The 22831-nt window shown below is 45.8% G+C and overlaps 1 protein-coding gene across 1 annotated transcript in view; it reads right to left on the bottom strand.

The window, feature by feature from the left end:
- Window positions 1–1362: 1362 nt before the first annotated feature.
- The window catches only part of Abcg5 (ATP binding cassette subfamily G member 5), a 24903-nt gene continuing 3434 nt past the window's right edge, over window positions 1363–22831 (bottom strand). Inside the window, exons 3-13 of the mRNA XM_028765086.1 lie at window positions 20505–20641; window positions 20321–20419; window positions 17816–17948; window positions 16289–16428; window positions 15291–15420; window positions 13574–13787; window positions 13267–13472; window positions 12282–12420; window positions 9240–9425; window positions 3652–3764; window positions 1363–1868 (exon numbers count right to left, since the gene is read on the bottom strand). Coding sequence (XP_028620919.1) covers window positions 1675–1868; window positions 3652–3764; window positions 9240–9425; window positions 12282–12420; window positions 13267–13472; window positions 13574–13787; window positions 15291–15420; window positions 16289–16428; window positions 17816–17948; window positions 20321–20419; window positions 20505–20641 — 1691 coding nt within the window. The 3' untranslated portion in view covers window positions 1363–1674. The remainder of the gene's footprint in view (window positions 1869–3651; window positions 3765–9239; window positions 9426–12281; window positions 12421–13266; window positions 13473–13573; window positions 13788–15290; window positions 15421–16288; window positions 16429–17815; window positions 17949–20320; window positions 20420–20504; window positions 20642–22831) is intronic.

Below are 22831 nucleotides of genomic sequence, written 5' to 3'. Positions count from 1 at the left end.
GGAAAGGTGTGTATTCTTGTAACCTGCGTGTCTCATTGCATAGTATGGGCACAGCTTCAAATAAGCAGGTTAACTAAGAACACGAGGGCTGGTGAGGGGCATGTGTGTGGGGAGCCACCATTGGGTCATTTTGATGGGAGAGGAGTCTGTCGGCTGTTTGTCTTGCATATGGTTCTGACATTTGAGAATAACGCCCAGCAGGGTTATGTTTGTGCTGTGGAGAAAGCCCTCCCGTGGCCAGCACCTTGACGGCACAAGCAGCCCAGGCCATAACAGCAACAGTAATGTTTGTTCTATAAGTTGATTTTCTTACATCACTGTTCATTATGTGACTTGAGATCCAGGATGTCACGTGTCAAAAGCAGAGTATTTCTAGGGTGCTATCACTAACATTTAAAAGCTTGAAGTCACGCACAATGTCAATTTCCCAGATGTTTCTGAACTAGAATGAAATTTATCTGCATGTAATAACAAAGCTCCTTCCGAGTCCTCATATCTTCAGTAAGTTGAAGTCAGTGACTTCAGAGGAGGCTCCTGTGGGACTCTGAATCGCTTGAGTAGATTACCGTCTCTAAGGCTGCCTATAACTGATGTGACATACATAATCTGTAAGACATTGTGTAACTGTTATACCATAATCATCGGTGTCACAGACCTTTTATAAAAATTGACAATACTACACTGGTAATGTAGCAACGCCTCAGATCCTTAAATACAGTTCTAAGCAATAGGCTTCCACTGTGGCTTCCTTCATTCTGTAATGGGAGACAGTTCAAGTGCTATAATTTATCATTCTTTACAAGCTAGGTCACAGCAACGGGACAAGTTCATGTGCTCTCTCTGAGAGCCTCGCTCATGGTTACCATGGTAACATTGGGAGAATTAAATTTCAGACTTGTTCATGAATTACTTGCAGATCAATGAGAAAGATAATCAGTCATTTAGTGGAGAATTCATTTCTAACAGCCCACACCCATCATTTCATCCCTGGAAGTATGTTCTGCGGACGTGTGTCTGCTCTTACCAGTATCGTTGCTCTCCACAACCCGGGACCGTGGATTCCCGGGACCGTGAATTCCCGGGGTGCGGCCCGTTCTTTTGGGGGTGGGGTGTTGTGTAGTTTCACTAGTTCTCTATACAGACATTTCAGAGCAGCTGTTCCCCAGTTTCACATAGCTTATTTCTGTCACATGCTTCCTCTTAAAAGGCAAACTACGCTAAAAGTGAAGACGAGCCAACATTTGTCTGATCTGTGGAGTTCAACCTTCATCCTCTTCCTGAAGTTTAATTGCTGTGTATCAGGGGTGTTCACCAGCATCTGCCCAGTAGCTGCCTGATGTGCTCAGTCAGTAATCATACACATTTTTTATTTTTATCAAATTCTTTATCAAATGTAAATATAATTTTTAAACAGGTTTATTTTTCTGTGTCTAGAAAAAACACAGTCAAGCTATTGTCCTGCAGGTTAATGAATTATTATTATTTACATTATTGTATCAGTTCAGTCACAATGTCCAAGCACCACAATACCCCACAAGCTGGAATAGCAAAAGACTGTGAGTTCTCGTTGCCCTTGGGGCTCTGGATAGACTCAAGGGTCACAGATGGAATCCTCGGGGCTAGAAGAAAGTACTTCTCTGTGCTCCATTAACCCTTTCCTGCCCGTCATCCTAGCTATCTGCTAATCATGTAGTCTCGGACTTTAAAAACCAGTATCCCTAAGATGACCAGAGTTGGGATGAATGCGTACAAGATCAGGAAGTTTGCTGTGAATCTGGCTGTGGCACCTGGGCAGGTTTGCTCGATGAACTGAATCCCTTGGGTGATGGCGCACATTGGGTGATTTAGCATAGTGGTGTTGGATCCACCTGCCAAGGAAAAGACGGACAATGTCAGTCTCACGCACTTCAGGTTATTGACTCACAAATATTTTCCTGATGTTGAGAAAATGTTCAGACCTCTAAGTATCCGTCTTCATGAAAGACACACACTGTTTTGGAGAACCCAGAATTAACAGTGAAATAAAGCAAGAGTGAGCCCGGCAAAGGATGGGTTCTGGTTTGTTTGAAGATGAAAAAGTATTTACTTGTATTTTGAGAATAGATTCATTATCCTATTTCTGATCTTCACCTACTGTCAAATATCCTAAAGTTACCTGCTGTTGTTAGTTGAAGATTTTTAACCCCTGAACTTTGCCAGACACTGGGATTTCCAGTGGCCAAGGGACTTGTGTCCTCAGTACCCTGTCATGGGATTGGAGGTTGACTTTTGTTGCATGTTAGGAAGTGCAGGCTGACAGGAGCCTGATATAGCTGTCTGCTTAGAGGTCTGCCAGAGTCTGACATATTTAGAGGCAGATGCTCACAGCTAACCATTGATCTGATCAAGGGGTTCCCAATGGAGAAGTTAAAGAGAAGACTGAAGGAACTGAAAGGGTTTGCGGCCCCATGAGGAGAGCAACAATACCAACCAACCAGGGCTTCCAGGGTCTAAACCACCAGCCTGGGAGCACATAGGGAGAAACCCATGGCTCCAGCTGTATATGTAGGGGAGGATGGCCTTGTCGGGCATAGGTGGGAGAAGAGATCCTTGGTCCCATGAAGGCTGGATGCTGTGTGTGGGGGAATTCAAGGTTGGGGAGGTGGGAGTGGGGGGTGGAGGGCACATCCTCATAGAAGCAGGAGGAGGGGGGATGGGATAGGGGGTTCCTGGGTGGAGGTGGGGGGAGTGAAGTAAGGGGACAACATCTGAAATGTAAATAAAATATCCAATTAAAAAATGATTGATTAAAAAAATGGGTTTACTCATCTGTGATCTATACCATCTTGGGGGACAGAGGCCACATTAGCTTGCTTTGGTGTGTTCCGCAGATAAGAATTGAGCCTGTCTAGAATATACTAGCAATTACATAGGCCTGTCACTTTCTAAGAATATCAAAGTGCCCCTAAGCAACAGGAGACTAACTTGACCTCTGAATATTTTCCTTTGAAAATCAGACAAAACGGGGGCATGGCTGGAGAGGTGGCTCACAGTAAGAGCTGTCTCTTGTAGAGGACATGGGTTTGCTTCCCAGCGTCCACTCAGCTGCTTACACCTGTCTGTAACTCCAGTTCCAAGGGGTCTAACGCTCTCCTCTGGCCTCCACCAGCCGCTATGCACTCGCACAGCGTGCATACATACATGGAGGAAAAGCATTCACTGACAAAATCAATACTGTTTAAAATGCCTTAAATCAGAGAAAATGGTGGGTTTTATTTCAAATCAAGGTGTAAAATACTTTTGTTATGAAAATACAACATTTCAGGAGTTTGGGATGATAACTTAGTAAAGTGACTGCCATAGAAGCAAGGACCTGAGTTTGGTTTGCTCACACAAAACGAGTGTAATCTCAGCACTGGGGAGGCAAACATCCCTGACCCTTGCTGTCCAGCCAGCCCAGCCTAGTCAGAGAGCCCAGGTCTCACTGACTGTTTCAAACAACGAATGGGTAGCTATGAAGGAACAAAACTGAAAAAAATCCAAGGTTGTGTTCTGGCCCACACACACACACACACACACACACACACCATTTCTTCCAAAAAATACATTTCCCTAGAAAATTGCTTACTCAGGGCCACATGCAAAAAAAATATTGTAAAATAGAATACTTACCACAAGTGAAATTCAGACCATAGAACTCATTGACTACAAGAATCTCAGAACAGTATTTTTGGAATGTAAAATAACCCAGGATTTTTAAAGGAATGGGCATTTCTTCTATGTTTCTTAAGGAAAAGAAAAAAGAGAAAGAAAATTCAATAGGTTCTAGTAAAATACTCTTACTAAATAAAAGAAAAAGAAGTCTTTATGTTTTCTAATCTAATCTTCCATCTCTATTGTAAACATAATCCCTACAGTTGAAATCTTCAAATAACACAGTATACTGTAAGTTTATCCAGAAACAAGTGCTGACGTTTTGGTGATACCGTATATCATGTGTGTTTATGAAACTCACACCAGGCAGAACGAGGCTGTTCACACTCTGCATGGTCCCGAATAGGTCCCAGTCACCCCTCCATGTCAGTAAGCATGGTGCTCTGTCATTTGAATCTTTACCTGGCAGCCCATTTCAGTAGAGACTTAAGAGCCTCTCATGACTGCTGGCTGGTGTCCTCTCTCTCTCTCTCTCTCTCTCTCTCTCTCTCTCTCTCTCTCTCTCTCCCCCCCCACCCCGTTTCTTAAATAAACATGCAGGAAATCATACACCTAGCACACATTCTATCAGACTGTCTGGCATCTGACTCAGCGGAGCTCTGAAGGTCCTCAGGGTGATTCGAGAACCAGAGTAGAATATAAGGAGTCTGGCAGTGGTGGAGCACACCTTTAAATTCCAGCACTCAGGAGGCAGAGGCAGTGGCAGAGGCAGGCCCATCTCTGTGAGTTCAAGGTCAGCCTGGTCCACAGAATTAAGTTCAGGACAGCCAGGGCTACACACACAAACCCTGCTTCAAAACAAAACAAAACAAAACAAACCACCACCAACAACAAAATACAAGGAGAAAAGCTAAGGCTGCAAGTAGAAGCTCTTGAGATTGGGGGTCCCCTACCCTTGTTCCTTTCTTTATCCTTGCAAAACACACTCCTTTCCAATCTGTCTCAGAAGGAGCTTCCTGCCAGTACTGATTCCCTCTTGAAGGACTGTATGGCTTCTATCAGTAACAATCTATTTTGGGACCGGTGAGATGGCTCAATAGTTTGGAGCAGTTTTTGCTCTTGTGGAAGACCTGGGTTCAAATCCAGCACCTCCATGGTGGCCCACAACCACCTGTAACTCCAGTTTCAGAGGATGCAACAGACTCTTCTGACTTCCTTAGGCACCAGATACACATGTGGCATACAGACATTCTCACAAGTAAAACATTATAAATTAAATATATATTAAATAATTTCTCTTTATGAGACTCTAATCCTAGGTACTTAGGGATTATTATTATTATTGTTGTTGTTTTTGTTTTTTGAGACAGTCTTTCTCTGAGTAACCCTGGCCATCCTGGAACTTGCTCTGTAGACCAGGCTGGCCCCAAACTCACAGAGATGAACCTGCCTCTGCCTCCCAAGTGCTGGGATTAAAGGCTGAAGGCATGCTCCACTGCCCAGTACTTTGGGATATTTTTAAGTATCCTATCCCTAAAGAACTCACAGTGCAGTTGGGCACACAGACTGTCCATCCTCAATGCTACAATAATGTAAAGAGCACACCGACAACCAATGCCACAGGTCCAGTGCACCCTTGCAATTCACATTTGTCGTCTCTCCTGTTCCCAGGAGGTCCCCCAGCCCCACGCCTTTCAGCTACAGGCAGTTTTCCAAGATGAGAAGCTGTGGACTGGAAAGGGTAGTTGGGAAGAAATCACAGAGGAGAAAGAACACTTAAGGAGGGGGCTGGAGAGATGGCTCAGCGGTTAAGAGCACAAATCCCAGCAACCACATGGTGGCTCACAACCATCTGTAACGAGATCTGATGCCCTCTTCTGGTGTGTCTGAAGACAGCTACAGTGTACTCATAAATAAAATAAATAAATAAATCTTTAAAAACAAGAACACTTAAGGAGGCAGACGGCCTAAGCACAGGCTGCCAGCCCTGCTGTGCTGCTGGATGGAGGATGGGAAATGCGAGCCCGGGGAGAGGAGCTCGAAATTGATGTTGGAAACAGTAGGTTGGGGCCTGGAAATAAGTTGACACTGAATAACCACGGGGACAATCAAGGTGTTTTAAGAAAGTGGATGCAGTGCCAACAGGTAGAGGAGGGCAGAATGAGGAGGGTATGACTAAGCAAAGAAGGAAGGACAGGCTGTGACAAAAGGCCCAGTATGAGATGACAAAGACTTGGGCAGGGTGGCGGCACCAGAGGGGCTGCCCTACCATGTGCTGCTGCTTTGAGGTCAGTGCCCTCAGCTCTCCCTGTGCACAGAGCTAAACACAAGACACGTGCCCCGTGTGCACTTATACTCTTATACTTGGTATCAGAAAGGAAACCCACACAGCCAGCACCTGACCCCTGTATAGCAGCTCAAGGAAAGTCATTCACTTCTCCGTTCAGTCTAACCAGTGATTTTTGCACACTTAATTAGCTCTAGGTCCTGGGCTGGTCACTAAGAAAGACTGTAGTGACAAATGGTACATATTGCAGCTCTCAAGATTAACAGTCTTAAATATTAAAGAAAGGATGCAGTGTAAGATGGCCTTAATGGGGTGTGTGTGTGTGTGTGTGCATGGGAGTGCTTCAGAGAGAGCCCCTTCAACCTTGGGGTCAGAGGGCAAGTTTTTACAGAGAGGGACAAAGTGGAAAGCTCAAGAAGAGAATAAGATTCTGTCACAGAAATCTTGGATTGTGGGGCTGGAGAGATGGCTTAGTGGTTAAGAGACTGACTGCTCTTTCAGAGGAGCCGGGTTCAATTCCCAGCACCCATATGGCAGCTCACAACTGTCTGTAACTCCAATCTGCGACACCCTACAGACGTACATGCAGGCAAAACACCAATGCACATAAAAAAAAAAAGAGAGAGAAAGAAAGAAATCTAGGATTGCTTTCAAGAAGGAGGACCCAGGTGTTGTGATCGACACATGGCTATCTGCACTGTTGTTAAAAGGGAAGAAAGGATGCATATGTCTCATCTGACAGAGTAGTGCGATCTTATTTTTATTTTTTAAAATTTATTTTAAAAAATAGCAAGACACACAGAACTCTGGTCTGTGATTGTTTGGGTGGCATTTACTTTTCTCTTGTATTCTATGATGTACTGTGCAAGAAGGAACAACAAAGCCATTTCCATGTGTGTCTAAGCAAGAGGGAGCCAGAGGCCAGATGCTGCAGGCAGTTCAGTCAGGAAAGATGATGACGTGAAAGGAGAGCCTAGAGATGCAGGCTGAGGGCGAGCACAGCCTTGCGATGTGGTGACTTTGCCAAGAGCATGAGAATGTTTGCCAGTGGTGGCCATGGTATCCCTCTTAAGAACATTCATCCCTTTTCCCAAGAACCCCAGCATGTGGAGTAGTACCACACTGACTAGCGTTCTAGACATCTGAATATATGAAAGAAGAGACGAGGTTACCCATTCTTAGGTCTTCCTTGTCGGCCTGATTCTGAACATTTGGACTGACTTACACAGTCTTCAGAGACGCTACCAACCCACTTCAACAGCAGAGACAAATGCAGTGTAATATAAAGTCTGTCCTTGATGGATGAAAACCTAGCTCGCTTCCCTCAACAGTGGCTTGTCTTTCTATAGTCTAGTATGGACATCTCATGGTATGCTCTCTGTTGGGTTATCTCATTAACCCCTCCTGATCTGAAGAAGTAGCTTCTTATCTGGAGGTTTTATAAATCAGGAAACCAGTTTCAAGAGAAAAACAAAAAAGTGGCTTTTTCATGATCAAGAGGCAGCTAGGCAGTAGAAGGAGCTTCTGGTCCAGGCCTGGCCCTCTCTATGAAGCATGTGCACTCTGAGCATCCTCCAAGAGGTGGGCCCCAAGCAGTCAAGTCCAAGCTTAGCTTTCTTATTTGAAGACAAATTACTCCAAACTCAAGTAAATAAAATTAAATTGAAATAGATGCTCACATTTTTGTTGTTTCTTGCTTGATTTTGTTGTGTGTGTGGGCTGTGTGCATGTACATGTGCATGCTCATGTGTGTATGTGTGTGTTCATGTGTACATGTGTGTGCTCATGTGTGTATGTGTATGCTCGTGTGTATATGTGTGTGCTCATGTATGTGTGTGCTCATGTGTGCATGTGCATGCTGGTGTGTGCATGTGTGTGCTCATGTGTGTATGTGTGTGCTTGTGTGTGTATGTGTATGCTCCTGTGTGTATGTGTGTGCTCATGTGTGCATGTGCATGCCCCTGTGTATATGTGTGTGCTCATGTGTGTATGTGTGTGCTTGTGTGTGTATGTGTGTGCTCCTGTGTGTATGTGTGTGCTCATGAGCACACATATGAAGGCCAGAGGAGGATGCCATGTATTCTTCTTTGTCTGTCTCCATCCTAGTCCAGTGAGACTGGGTCTCCTACTGTACCTGAAGGTTGTGATTTGAGGGCCAGGCAGGTTCTAGCAATCCCCCTGTCTCTGCTGGGGCTACAGGCCATGCCTGACTTTTGTGTGGGTGTGGGGAGCCCACACTCAGGTCCTGGGGCTTGCAGAGAAGCTGTTTTTCCCTCTGAGCACCACGTCAGCCCTTTAAGCTAAGTAAACAAAGCCATCATGCTCCTTTAGGGTCACCTGCTGCAGCCCACATACAGCGTTGCCTGGATAGATTTAACTCATTACATTTTTAGACCCTTTTTATGACTAATTGTAAAACATATGTGCACTGCACATGTATGTTCTTGATTATAAAGTAATACATGATAGGAAAATTATAAAGTAAAATGTGATGGAAAATTAAGTGTCATCCAGAGACTCCCAGTGTTGATGTTTGGCACGTCCCCACTAATATTTGTTTTTTTTTTTTTTTTTTCTTGACAGTACTTTATCCTATTGGCTTTTTCCTTACTTCACTGATCTTAATTCCAGAGCACCCATGCTTGCCTCCTTGCTAGCTAGTAAGAAGAGGGGGTATTAGCCGGGCAAACCACTTTCCCTTCTTAGGGTACAGAGTTCTAAAGAGATGGCTTAGCAGTGTCTAAGAGCACTGGCTGCTCCTGCAGAGGTCCTGGGTTCAGTTCCTACTACCCACATGGTGACTCGTGACCATCTGTAACTCCAGTTTCAGGGGATCTTCTGCCTTCTTTGGGCCTTTATAGGCACCGACACATACATGGTGCATGCAGGACCTTGCACATACACACAAAATAAAAATAAATATATTTAAAATGAGATTTGAGACCTGGAATCAAGCATCACTTGTACCAATTAGATGCTAAAGTATACAGTTTGGCTGTAGACTGTGCTGCGAGTCTCCTTAGAGAATCCAGAGTGTTTCCTGTCTTTTGTTTTACCAGCTGGTTACATGTGAGTCATGTCAGTAATGTGCTTACATTGCTGTGTCCTGATTTCTACTAAGAAGACATCTTACTAACAAACTGAACAGTTCAAAGTCTCAGACAGTAGTGGTTGGCAAGCAGTAGAAACACCCCCGACTACAAGGTGAAAAGGCGAGCTCGCCACTCAGCCCTCTGGGTTTGCTCCATGATGGTCATTATTAGGGGACCCTTGACCACAAACCCTGCCAGACTAAATCTATGGAATCGCTTCTTCTTACCTGATAAATCCAGATCCAATAAGCAGCCCAGAAATGCTCAGCAGAGCCACTATACTGTTGACAATATTGGGGTTTTGGACCATACCAAGAAGCACAAGTGTCAGAAATTCTCCAATTAAGTGAGGGGCCAAAAGAGCGGCAGAGAAATATCCAAATCTGGCAACGTCAGGATACAAGCCCAGAGTCCTAAAAAACATGAGGGCTTTAGTTTTCTCCCCACAGACTATCATTTAAAAACAAGACCATATTTGCCTCCCGTGACTAAGCCGGCTGGTGGGAGGTGGAATTAACAGGGCGAGCCACAGTCCCCTTTGCCAGCCCTCTTAGGAACAAAGCCTACATTTGAGCCTACTTATTACCACAGTTGTTTTATTGCCTTCCACTCAGTATGCATTGCTTGTTACAACTCCTTTAGCTCTCGTGGTAAAATATTAAATTGTTTAGACAACAGCTTCCTGGCTGGTGTGTGCAGTGTCTTGAATTCTCCAGGTCTCTTCATAAATAACTGTAGTCTTCCTGCCATTCCCACCCCAACGCCCAGGGCTCCCCTGCCTCCCCTACCTCCCCCATATCCCCCACTTCCCTCACCTCCCCTACCTCACCCACCTTTCCCACTTTTCCCACTGTGCTGCCCTAACTCTACCCACCCCAATTCTGTAGGATTATAGCCAGCATGTGGTCACTCACCACCTTGTTCTCCACGCCTTACCCTCCCACCCCATCCCCCCTAGTGTCATTTATTCTAAGAGTCTTGATTTGACCTTCCTGTCCTTGTAAACAAGCTAACCTGCATCTGTGTGCTTTCCTTCTATATGTCTTTCATAAATTATTCTCACCGGTGACAGTGTGCCTTTATACAGATTCCACTCAAGAAAGTTGAACTTTTGGATTATTGTGGCAGCCAATTTTTATGCTGTGCTGGGTATTGAACCCAGGGCTTTGTGCAAGCTAGGCAAATGCTCTACCAACTGGGCCACATCCCCGTTTGAGTCTTAAACTCTCGTTAGACTTGGGGGCCCATTAGTCTATTTGTAGAGCAAGAAAAAAACAAAAAATAAAACAAACAAACAAACAAACAAACATGTTTCACCTGCACCCTCCCCAAAAGTCTTGAAGGTTCTCCTTTCCCTTGCCCAAATCACCGTCATTTTTTAATTACATTTTCTTCTCTGTCTTAGTCTTGTGGCCTCTAAACCATTCTGTCGCCTTTGACATTTTTATAGTATGGGGCAAAGGTTGTTCTCTCCATCTCTCTCCTCGAAGCCTTTTAACTTCCTTTTTTTTAAAAAAAGGTTTATTTATTTTATGTATGTGAATACACTGTTGCTATCTTCACACACCAGAAGACAGAATTTACAGATGGTTGTGAGCCACCATGTGGTTGCTGGGAATTGAACTCAGGACCTTTGGAAGAGCAGTCAATACTCTTAACCACTGAACCATCCCTCCAGCCCGTCTTTTAACTTTCTTCATAAGCCATCCACAGAAGCATCTATCTATCTATCTATCTATCTATCTATCTATCTATCTATCTATCTATCTATCCATCCATCCATCTATCTATCCATCCATCCTCTCTGTCTCTGTCTGTGGGGGTGTGGGGGAATGTGTTTCCCTCCGTCTTTGTTCAGTGTGACTGGATCTACTTGCATCCACAATGCCGTGCCGCTCTGACCCCCGCCCCCCACCACATATGTAACTGGGCTTAGCTACTTTGAGTGTAATGTTCATCCACTCACAGTCTGTTTGCCTGCATGCTAATTTTGCAGCACTGGAGAATCTAACTCAGGACTCTAGGAAAGCCTTCTATCCTGGAGCTACACCCCAAGTCTTCAAATAGTTGTTGATGGTTTTCCTTACCACATTCTAAGACAGCCACTCTTTAAGTCTTGTGGTCACGGGAGTCACACTGATTTCTTTCTCTTCAAATGGACTGGTGAATGCTGCCCCCCCCCATCCTAATGAGAGTTTAAGACACACTGACACTGGTGAGAACAATTCAATGAAAGAAATATACAAGGAGTGTATACAGATTAAGCAAATGTCCCTCTTCATCCTATCCAGTACCAGCCCATATCCTCAAGGCTCCTGTCAGTCATGTCCTGTGCCCTGTAACCCAGACTGCACCCGCTACACTCCTGACACTCTTTTCTGGAAGATGCCAATGAACCAATGGCCTCCTCATGTCATGCCTTACCTCCTTCAACCTGTCCTGATACTGAACATGCTTATAGCACATGTGCCTCACCTCTGTTGTTCTCTGAGTAGAAGTGTCTTCTGAGAGCATGCGCTAAGCCCTGCAAACCCTTCCTTCTGGAGCCTATGCCAGCACGTCCTTGACTATCCTGCAACTTGAATGCATATATCAACAGTTCATGCTGCATGGCATGGCAAATGCAGAAGTTTCGGCTAGGAGCATTTGCAGAGGACAGCAGGCAGTGAAGAGGGACAGTATTTCAGAGACCTGCCTGGAGTCCTCTCTATCTTGTCACTAATGGAGTCAGGGCAAGCCAACTTGTGTCTTCCATGGCTTCCTACAGCAGAGCCACATAGGGAAGAGACATGGCAGAGATGGATAGAAAACCATTCTAAGTTCTAAGAAGTAAAGATCTAAGAAATAGAGAACCATCGGTCAAAACCCACAGAGGCAACGTGGTTCCCAATGCCTTCTTCCCATAGCCACTCTCTTTCCTGAAGCCCCCCGAGCCACCAAACTGTGATGCCCAGCCCCATCAGCAAAGCTTCAGATTGAGGAGCTGTTACAGCCTGGGGAGACTAGCTGGCTCCTGCACCTGTGTCCCAGTTCCTTGTGAGCACTCTTCTGTAACCCAGACCCTCAGAGCATAAGACACACAGTTATGCTGGCTGCTCATGGGACCCAGGAAGCCCTCAGTGGGGTTATTTGTAATAAAATGTGTGCCCTGCAAGACAGGTCATTGCACTAGGCGTGGATGGAGTGGTTCGTCCGGTAGCTATCTACCTCACAATGCCCCACAAGGAGCCTGGTCCAGGGGACCCGCATGCCCCTGCACACCACCTTACCAGTAACACACGCTGCTGAATATCACTGTGGCAATGATGCTGAAGGGAAGGGCATGCAGCACGTAGGCGAGCAGCATCTGCCACTTCTGGTACAGGCCATCTTGACTCTCCTGATCGCTGACAGCTCTCAGCATGGGGACTGGCATAGAAGGCACATTTCGAAACAGTCAGTCACCGCACCACTGAGAGGGGAAAGGCTACCCAAGCTGAACTTGAGGTCAGCCAAGATGGTGCCCAGAATCATCAAAGGACAATAAATGCTCCCACCTCAAAACTCTACACACTACCTGGGGTCAGTGAGGTAGCAAAGACCCCATAGGTTCCTCTCTCTAAAATAATAAAGCACACAGAAAAGGAGTGTGAGTGACTGACCCAAGGCCACTTGTCCTCTCCTGCAGGACCCTGGTCGCCACAGCAGCCAGAACTCAACATTGGTTCTCAGAGGCCAGAAAAGCCTGGTAAAGGCAGAGACTTAACCATTACCCTCCTCCTCATCTGGGGCCAACTTCTCAAAGTGCCAGTCTTCCCTCTTCCCTGCATTTGGTGTGACATTTTGGAAGTTCCCCCATGCATGTTCTTCTGTAGCAAACTGCAGGGCCAGGCAGCACGGTGCTGCCTCTGGATCCCCACTGGATTTAAAAATTAGGTGTTGACTCTTCCAAAATAGGATCCAGCATGGTATCTGAATCTATAACTGAAAGTCCTAGTCTAATAAGACTAAACTTTTGAAAAGCTTTCTAAATTCTGTACCACCAATGCCACATCACCTGGCATTTTCTGGGTCCTTCAACCCTCAGAGATGTCTGTTTGATGAACTCACTCACATCAAGGGGATCCTACAGTTAATTACCTTTCCTTGGAGAATTGGGGGAAGGGCAGGCTTATCTTAGAGAAATTCCTTTATAATGGTGAACGTTTGGAAGGCAACATCTGGAGCAGATAGATTTAGGGGAGAGAGCTGCACCTCCCAAACACAGACACTTACACAGAGTCACAGCATTGAGCATGCCGGTGTACGGGGTGGCGCCTATAAGCTGGTACAGCAGCCCCACACGGTCCTGGACAGCGCCCTTCAGCATGTTGTCCTGGACCCGGAGAAGGTAGAATATGAGGAACAATCCCATGATCAGATTCTGAACGAGACGCATAACCACTGCCTGCTTATTCCTCATTAAGTTTCTCGACACTCTCCTGAAAACCAAACAAAGCCAATTTCAGTTCCTTTTATTTCATTATTGTAAATGAGTGTGAAGAGCTAAGTTAGCTCTTGGTTATAAGTCCAAAGCTCTTACCTCAAGAGGACACCGAGCTTGCAGAACATTCCAGGAGGATCTTTCGTTTTGAAAGGAACCATGGGCAAGGTTTTCAGGTGTCTTACTCTTTCAATATTCTCCAGAATTTTGTGACAGATGTCAGATTTCTTGAAGGCGGATTCCAGCATCTGTACTCGCTTGTACGTTTCTATCTCCCGCTCTCTGCTTTGGGTGTCCACTGATGTCAAGTCCACTAAAAGTTTTCCCCAAACAATATGTGTTTCTAAATACACATGCACACACATGCACACACATGCATGCACATAGTGGGTAACCATACATGATTTATCAATCATTCTTTATCTCAACGGAGAAGCTCCTATCACTAATGACTATCTGGTACACTAAAATATCTAGAGCTACCCAGAAAGGCCATGAGAATCCCATAACAACTGTCTGGGAGGATTTCAAAACTTGACTAGTTTTTTCTCTTGACAGTCTGACAAAGAAGCCCTATCTTATGTTCTGATAAGTCAGTAGAGGCAGGTTAACTAGCTGCCAAATTAACTCCTTGAAAAATAAGAGAACATCAAAACAGACAAGTGCAAAAGTAAAACTTACCAAAACAAAAACCTAGAAGAGCCAGTGTCATCCATGCCAAAATCAAAGATAAGGAAGATTTAGGGATGGCAAGATGGCTCAGCAGGTAAAGGAGCTTGCAACCAAGCCTGATGACCTGACTTTGATCCCTAGAACCCACATGGTAAAAGCAGAGAACCAACTTCTCCGGTTGGTTGTCCTCTAACTTCTACATGTAGACTATGGCACAAATGTGTGTGGAGGCACAGGGACACACACACACACACACACACTCACAATTGAAAATTAAAATCAAAAAAAGATTTCCAAATAGTCACGATGGTAAACATTTTTTAAAAATACACTTACTGAAATTAACAGGCTGGCAAGCCAAGGACGGGTAAGATTCTGCACAGAGCCTTACCAACCTAAGACATGAGTGCATTGCTTTTGATAATGCATATTCCATGGTGGGTAAGGAAGGCATTCTTGGCAGAATGACCTAAGACGGGTTCAGTATTGTTTATGAAATAAATAAAGGCAGGGAGATTTTGGGGCTGCTGACATTGGCCAAGGACAAGGAAGTGGGCTTCAAGCAGGAATCTGGCATTAGGCTAGAAAAAAGAAGTAATTTCAGACAGGAATCTGACATTAGGCTAGAACAAAAAAGTAAATTCAGGCAGGAATCTAAATCTTAGGCTAGAACAAAGAAGTAATTTCAGGCAGGAATCTAAATCTTAGGCTAGAACAAAGAAGTAATCTCAGACAGGAACCTAAATATTAGACCAGAACAAAGAAGTAATTTCAGGTAGGAATCTAAATCTTAGGCTAGAACGAGGAAGTAGGCTTCTCACATGAAAATGACTTTGGACTAGGACAGGGAAGTAGGCTCAAATATTTTGATCATCCTGATAAGCCCTTAGAAATAGTGATCAAGGGAATGATCATGGAATTTTGTTTATCACCTTGCTTGTTCCTTGACTATTTGCATCTATTGCATTGTTCCTCAAATCTAGTGTACTAGATTTGATCTTAACACTTGTATATAATTAAAATGGTATAAAAGCAAAAAGGAGGAGGGGGGATGGGATAGGGGGTTTCTAGGAAGAGGAAAGGGGGAAGGGGGAAGGCATCTGAAATGTAAATAAACAAAATATCCAATAAAAAATGCACTTACTGTAGAAATCAAAAGGATTGGAATGTTCAGGACAGGGGTAACCACAGTTATTGAAGAAGCCAAGCATCTCCTCTGGCGTGCCACAGAACACCAACTCTCCGTACGTCAGAATGGCAATTTTGTCGAAGTGCTGATTGGACAATAGATGGCATTAGTGTGTGCTTCCCAGACTGGGTTCCCCCCATGGGAACCCACGGCAGTGTTGCTGTATGCCTCTGAGCCCCAGCATCACACTTGGGCCACTGAGAGAGTGACCATGGACAACCCGAGGTGATCTGTGTGTTGCTTGGGTTTGAAATATTAAATCTGCATCTATTGACAAACAAAAAACATACTGCTAACTAAAGTGATGCCATGGGTATCAAATGAAGTTTCTCTGGGATAAAATCTATAATGTGATGAAATGGGGCTTTAGTGGCTAAGTCATGATGCCACTGCCAGGTACCTCCCCCCCACTAACATCACGTGTTGTTCTTAATTATTCTCCACCTTGATTTTGAGACAGTGTCCCTTACCGAACCTGGCACTTACAGATTCAGCTAGACAGAATGGCCAGCAAGCCCCAGAGATCTTCCTGCCTCTGCCTCCCTAGCACTGGGTACCAGCATGAGCCTCTGTACCCAGCTTTTACAGGCATATGGGGAAAACAAACTCACAGCAAATACATTATGAACTGAGTCATCTCTCCAAGTCGCCATTAGCATCATTCTACCAACTGTGTGATTCTGTATGATTTTGAGTCATTTCTAACTTGTACCTCTTTCTCCTTTCACGTGTGTCTGTGGATGCTCGGCCCCAGGGTTGCCTTGTGGGTTGAATGATCGTGGATCAAATGTGCTAGTGTATAGATGATGCTTGACATGCCTTAGGTACAGAGTAAATCAGCCCATGTTCTCTCATTACTGGTGTATGCTCTCTATTCTGTCCTGCCCATTCCTGGTTCAAGACGCCATGCTCCTACTGTTGTGTTCAGTGGAACAAGAGGTGAATCCCCTTACTTGGAAGAGCTCAGAGCGAGGCTGGTGGATGGTGACGATCACAATACGATCCCTGCGAGCCAGCTCGGCCAAGAGGAGGACAATCTGATTTGCAGTCATGCAGTCCAATCCTGTGGTTGGCTCATCAAGCATCATGACCTCTGCCGGCAAAGAAGGGGCAGACGTCTGAACCACTGCCCAGCATGCTCTGTGCTTAAAAGTCAGTATTCTGACCAGACCTTCATTGAGATGCTGCAGCCCATCCAAACTGCGTGGTGAGAAGTGGCCACATGAGAAATGGCCACATGGAAACTGGCATTCAGCCTAAGCCCAGGAGAAAGAACCTGACCTGGGAGGGCCCAGCTCTCATCTCTGGAGCACACCTGGAGACAGGAGAGAGACCATATCAGGCCTCTTTGTACGCTGGACTACTTGAACTCCATGCCTGGGACACTGACAGAGACCAGGGTTAGCAGGCAGGCTTGAGGAGGGTAAGAAAGTAGCTAACGTTTCCCTAGCCCAACCCTGTTTCATACCAGGGCACTTTGCAGTATTAATGAAGTCTGGTCTTTGCACACCAGAAGGAAGAATACAAGGTCTGAAGTGTCGGCACATGGGCAGGCATTGCAGAGGTCTTCAGAGGCTCCAACAGTCTACCCAAGAAGTGGCAAAGGCTTTTGATCGTCTCCTGACCAAGCACTATCAGAAGAGGCTGGCTTACTCTAGTGCAGGGTAAAGAATCCAGTTGCAAAATGCCCTCTCAAAGGAGCATGTAAGTGGTGAGGTTTGTCAAGTTGGGAGAATGACCAAACCAGGTCAGAGGAGGCAGAGGACTGGCTACCTCACCTTGATAACCTCTTCCCCATGGCATATACACTTGGCCTACTCATAAACACCTCTAGTCATTCCAGAACCCACTGGCCTTCCTTATGGGACACAACAGTCCTATTCTCATAAGTCAGCATGGACAGGGTGGGCCTCATATTCATGGAAGCCTCTGGAGAACCACAGATACACAAACAGGATACTCTTAAGAGAAGTTTACTGCAAATGGTCTTTGTGATAGTAGCCCTAACATTGAATAACCCAGTGACCCCGTGGTTAAGGGAAAGCATGGCATACGCTGAAGATGCATTTAATACACCCAACCTACTGAGACTCTTAGCTGGGTAATAGCAGACTGTAGGGCCAGTCATTTCCCTCATGGACTCACTGCTGCTACCCAGCATCATGAGGGAATGTGCCACTGTTTATCATTAGTCTGAGTAAGGATCAAAGTTCAGTGTTCAGTTGAGTGTGTATCACGTTCACATTACTCTAAGGTTGAAATGTGATAAGTGAGGGACTGTCTCCCAGTTTACAGATCCTCACCAGGAAATCAACTACATAGCATTCCTAAAATTGGGGTCTCAAATTTTCGAAACCTCAGGGATATCAATCAAACACAAACCATTTCTCATTGGGAACTGTGAGGAAAGAGCCTCAAGTACTGAGGACACATGGAGGATACCTTACTAGCATCTGGTAACGGGTTTGATTACCACTTACTGGGGTCCTGAAGGAGCTGGGCTGCAATGGAGACTCGGCGCCGCTCGCCACTGGTAATTCCCCCAAAATTATAGTTGCCAATCATTTGGTCTGCCACGTGGCTCAGACTCAGCTCTGTCATGACTGCCTCTACCTGTAGGAGACACAACACCCTAGGGCTGCCACCTGTCTCTATGGTGACAGCCTCTACCTGTAGGAGACACAACACCCTAGGGCTGCCACCTGTCTCTATGGTGACAGCCTCTACCTGTAGGAGACACAACACCCTAGGGTTGCCACCTGTCTCTATGGTGATACTTCAGTTTATGGGCTGGCTGGTGATGACCCAGGAGAGATAACACTTCTCTAGAGTACAAGGGCCACTTTCAGACTCACCATACCCTGGGGAGAAAAGTCCATTACAGTAAAATCCACCTTGGTTTAATATATAATACATAGATCTGATTTAAATAAAGGTTTTAAGTCCCTGGAGAGACAAAAAATTCTTATTTTTGCAACAGAAAAGTGTTCTGAAGGCATAATTATGACATGAATTATGTTAGGTATTTGGGTTTTGTAATTTTATTATCATAAACATTTTCTGTGCTTTAGAAAAAAAAAACAATTTGGTTTGAAGTCGCCCCCGTATCCCCTTTGTAACCCAAGTAAGTCCTGGAGGCTCAAGTGGCCAATCACAGTGTGGTTTTACATCAAAGGAATATAATCCAGCTTCCAAAAGTAATTAAAAGCCATTCTAATCTTTACTCAAATCTCTTAGAGAAACTTCAAAGAGTCCCCAACATATAATCCGCAGCTCTGCATCCAGCCTTCTAATTCCCACCAATCCTCCCTGGTCTCCTACCCTGCGGCTCCAGCAGTCCGCTTCTTACTTGGGACTCTCCGAACCATAACATTCCAAAACAATCCTGACTGGCTTTCTAAGAAGGCTGCCCTTTCCCCTTCTCCCCTTGCCCAGCTTATAGCAGCCTCCAGAGACCTTTGGGAAATCTCTATTTCTACGTCTCTCCTTCCTCGCTTCCCAAGTCTGCAGGAAGCCCTGGGGAAGCAGACTGAAATAATACCACAGCCAAGAACTAGTTCCCAGCTGCCTCTAATGAGAGTGTGTCCCTTTCAAAATGAAAAAAGAAACCAGCACATTTCTTTCAAAAGGAGCCGCAAAACGACTACAGGAAAAGAGGGGTAACTTTTGGAGAAGAGTCTCAGAGAAGTGTCACCAGTGTCACCAGCGTCACCAGCATAAATAAAGCCCTGGCCTACAGAAGGTGTGAAAGGGAAACAAGACCAGGGTGTGTCAGGACGTTAGTAAGATCCTCTTGGAATCAGGTTGAAGAATCCTAGAACTGAGCTTTGCTTGGCATGTGGGTGCTCTGAATGGAACCCTGGTTGGTCCTCTGAAATAACCAGCCAGCGCTCTTCACCACTCATGTACAGAGCCATCTCTCCAGCTCCCGTCTCCAAAAACTCGAAGTGGGATTTCTACCATTTTAGATTTTAAGAAATTACTAACACAAGCAGAGAGACAGCGGCAGAGGGACTACATGGCTTGTCCCTTCCTCTGTCACTCGGCTAGGCACACCAAGCCATGGGAACGTGTTTTTGCACAACCATCTTCCAGGAGAGTACAGGTGTCCTCTCAGACTGTAGGCTTCCCAAGGAAGTAAGGAGTTAGAGAGCATGGGTCTTTCCCACAGAGTGGAGATGACGCTCCCCTCCCCTGGCTAATATTAGACATAAGTGAGATATTGTATTTACACAAGCCTGCTGAATGCCAGCCAGAGAAGACACCAGAGACAGGACCCATATAATACCCCTGAGCTCTCTGGGTAACCTTAGTAGGAGAGACAGCTGAGGCATGGCTATGTGGGGGCTGGTTACCTACAGCTAACGGCCTTCCAGAGTTGTCCAGGATTCTCAAATGAAAGCAGCCTGCTCGCTTTCCCAAGAGCATGGTCAGATGCCTACCTACTTCCCAGGAAGCTGTGCCTGTTGCTGGCAACAGCCCTGCCTGATACTATTTTTTTCCCAGGCAGCTCCCAGGCCTTCACAGTCCAGACTGAACAAAGAAATGTTTCCAACTAAGGTCAAGGTGGGTTTATTTACAGCTACTTGCCAAATGGGTCAACAAACAAGCCTAGATGAAAAATGACTCCATAGTTTCTTCCTTAATGGAACACATTTAGTCTACTTTGCATGAAGCCCCAGAAAGACAAGACAGATAAGTGGGTAACACACCGACCACCTGAATTGGAGCCCCTGAAGCCACATGACGGAAGGATGGGAGCAGAGGCATTAAAACACACCAGGCTTGGGTTGGGGTGGTCACATTTCAGATGTTCAGGCAGCTCATGTAGCTGCCACTTAGGATGGCAGAAGTGGGGGAGAATACAAGCATGAAAGCAAAGACAAAAAATGGGAGGACCAGGAGGTAGCCGGAAGAGGAGCTGCTGAGGCACCTGGTCTTGTCCCTTGGGGAATTAGCCTTCACTTTGTTTTAACTTCAGGTACCTTCTTGTTGTAGAAGTCCGCGGAGCTGCGGCGGAGGGCCAGCATCGCTGTGTATCGCAGCGTCTCGCGCACAGTGAGGCTGCTCAGAAAGACGTCGCTCTGCAGGAAAGGAGACATCAGGGTCGTCGGAACCCCGGGGGTGGGGGCCAGAGCCCGGGCAGGCCAGGGCCAGGGATACGCCCACCTGCAGGACGTAGGAGAAGCAGTCTTGGAACTGGTCCCTGCGCAGTCCGCAGCCGTTCACAAACACCTCCCCTTCCAGGGTTCCAGTGCGCCGCAGTCTCCCGGAGATGGCATCCAACAGCGTGGTTTTCCCTGAGCCTAGGGGCGACAAGAGAAGGCCCTGGAGGAGCCTCTGCACGATGAGAATGGGGGCACTTCTCCATTTCCTTTATGCCTCAGTGGAATCCTGGCTGCACCTCCCCATGACCCTGGGATCAAAATCCCAGGTCTAAATAAATGTTCCCAGTTTATCCTTTGAGTGAACTGGGACAAGCCTAGTAGAAGAGGCCAAACACCATATGAAAGTGTCTTATAGATTTTGTGACAAGAAACTAATTCTGTTGCCCTTGGAATTCAGGTCTGAAGAACCTTTGTATTTGCTCTTTATAAGAGAGGGCTCAGATGGTAAGGGTGCTTGCAGCCAAGCCTGAGGACCCTAGTTCTCAGTACTAGAAGTGAAAGAAGAGACTGAATTCTCAAAAGTTGTCCTCTGACTTTCCACATACATGCCATGGCATTCATATACACACATGCATATACACACATGCATAAATGAATGCAGTGGGAAAAATTCAAGTTGAGAACAAATGCAGGTTGCCGGGCAGTGGTAGCCCAAGCCCTTAATCCCAGCACTAGGGAGGCAGAGGCAGGCGGATCTTGGTGAATGTGAGGCCAGCCTGGTCTACAGAGGGAGTTCCTGGATGATCAGGGCTACACAGAGAAACCCTGTCTCAGAGAGAGAGAGAGAGAGAGAGAGACAGAGAGAGACAGAGAGAGACAGAGAGAGACAGAGAGACAGAGAGACAGAGACAGAGAGAGACAGAGAGAGAGACAGAGAGAGAGACAGAGAGAGACAGAGAGAGACAGAGAGAGAGACAGAGAGAGAGACAGAGAGAGACAGAGAGAGAGAGAGAGACAGAGAGAGAGACAGAGAGAGAGAGAGACAGAGAGAGAGACAGAGAGAGAGACAGAGAGAGACAGAGAGAGAGACAGAGAGAGAGACAGAGAGAGACAGAGAGAGACAGAGAGAGAGAGGTTCTGAATAGAAAAGCCAAAGAGGGCTGTTGGAAGTATTTGGCCCCTAGGACTTAGGTTTCTTTCTGTGATCCCCTGGGCCTGTCCAGCTCTACCTGGATCTCGAGCCTTCTGACTCAGGGTCTGAGACGCTGAGGTGTGGACTTGCAGAACTACTGAATGTGACTCTGATTTTTAACAAGTTCCCACGAATATTAGAGTTTGAGGGACTGGCTTAGTGTCCCATGTGGAAAGCAACCTCAGCCTGCACCAAGAGCCTTGGCTATAGCTAGCCAGTCACTACCTCAAACATTCCTGTAGAGTCTTAGAGAAGCCTAGTGCTTCAGGTGACAGAGGAAATACTTCTCTGGTTTGTTTTGTTTTCCCAAGGTCACATCACACACGATTAGCCTGGGTCCCAGAAGCCCTGGAGACAGGACAGACTTTTCCCAGCAATTCCTACATAAGGCCGCTAAACAGACTTACTAGCAAGAACACAGGCAGGCGGCTCTGAACCACCTGAGAAAGCCAGGGAATTCTGCCAGGCTGAGCAGCTCACACAGGACCAGACAGAAGATCTTCTATCCAAAGGTTTTGTAGAAACTGCTTTTGCTATGAGGGGTCCAAAGATAAGTTCCTACAGAAATGCCATTGTGTCTAAACCATGTCTGGCCAAACTCAGGATTAGCACCCATGTTCGGGTAATGTGGAACAGAAAGGAGAACAAGTGTGTCCTTTAAAAGGAGGGAACTTCCAGAAGTCATCGTTTGTGGTGTGGATCCTCTAAATGTTGATGATACACTGTTTATTACACTTCACTGTTCACAAGACCTACTCCGCAGCTTTTCTGCCCACGCGTATTGTGTAGGCTGTTTGCAATCGTTTTTCCGTGACATTAAGAGAATAGTTCATGTGGAGAAACTTTAGTAGTTGTCGTCTTCCCACCTGTATTTAGGGGTGTTAGCTCAGCTGCCTCACTGCAGAGAAGACTTATTATCACAGTCAGTGTATTTGTAAACTGCCTGAAATGAAAGTGTAGGCATAAAACTATTTTCTTGTAATAAGAGAAAAAAATAAATCGTGGGCTGGGGGGAAATGGCTCAATTGTAGAACACTTGATCCAACCTCCTGTAAAACACACACACACGCACACACACACACACACATGCACACACACACACATGCACACACACACACACACACATACACACACACACACATGCACACACACACACACACATGCACACACACACATACACACACACACACACATGC

Source organism: Grammomys surdaster, unplaced genomic scaffold (assembly GCF_004785775.1).
Source record: "Grammomys surdaster isolate TR1022 unplaced genomic scaffold, NIH_TR_1.0 149, whole genome shotgun sequence".
NCBI classification, from domain to species: domain Eukaryota; kingdom Metazoa; phylum Chordata; class Mammalia; order Rodentia; family Muridae; genus Grammomys; species Grammomys surdaster.
Note: the sequence above shows the minus strand (reverse complement) of the source record. Positions and strands in the feature narration are given on the sequence as shown.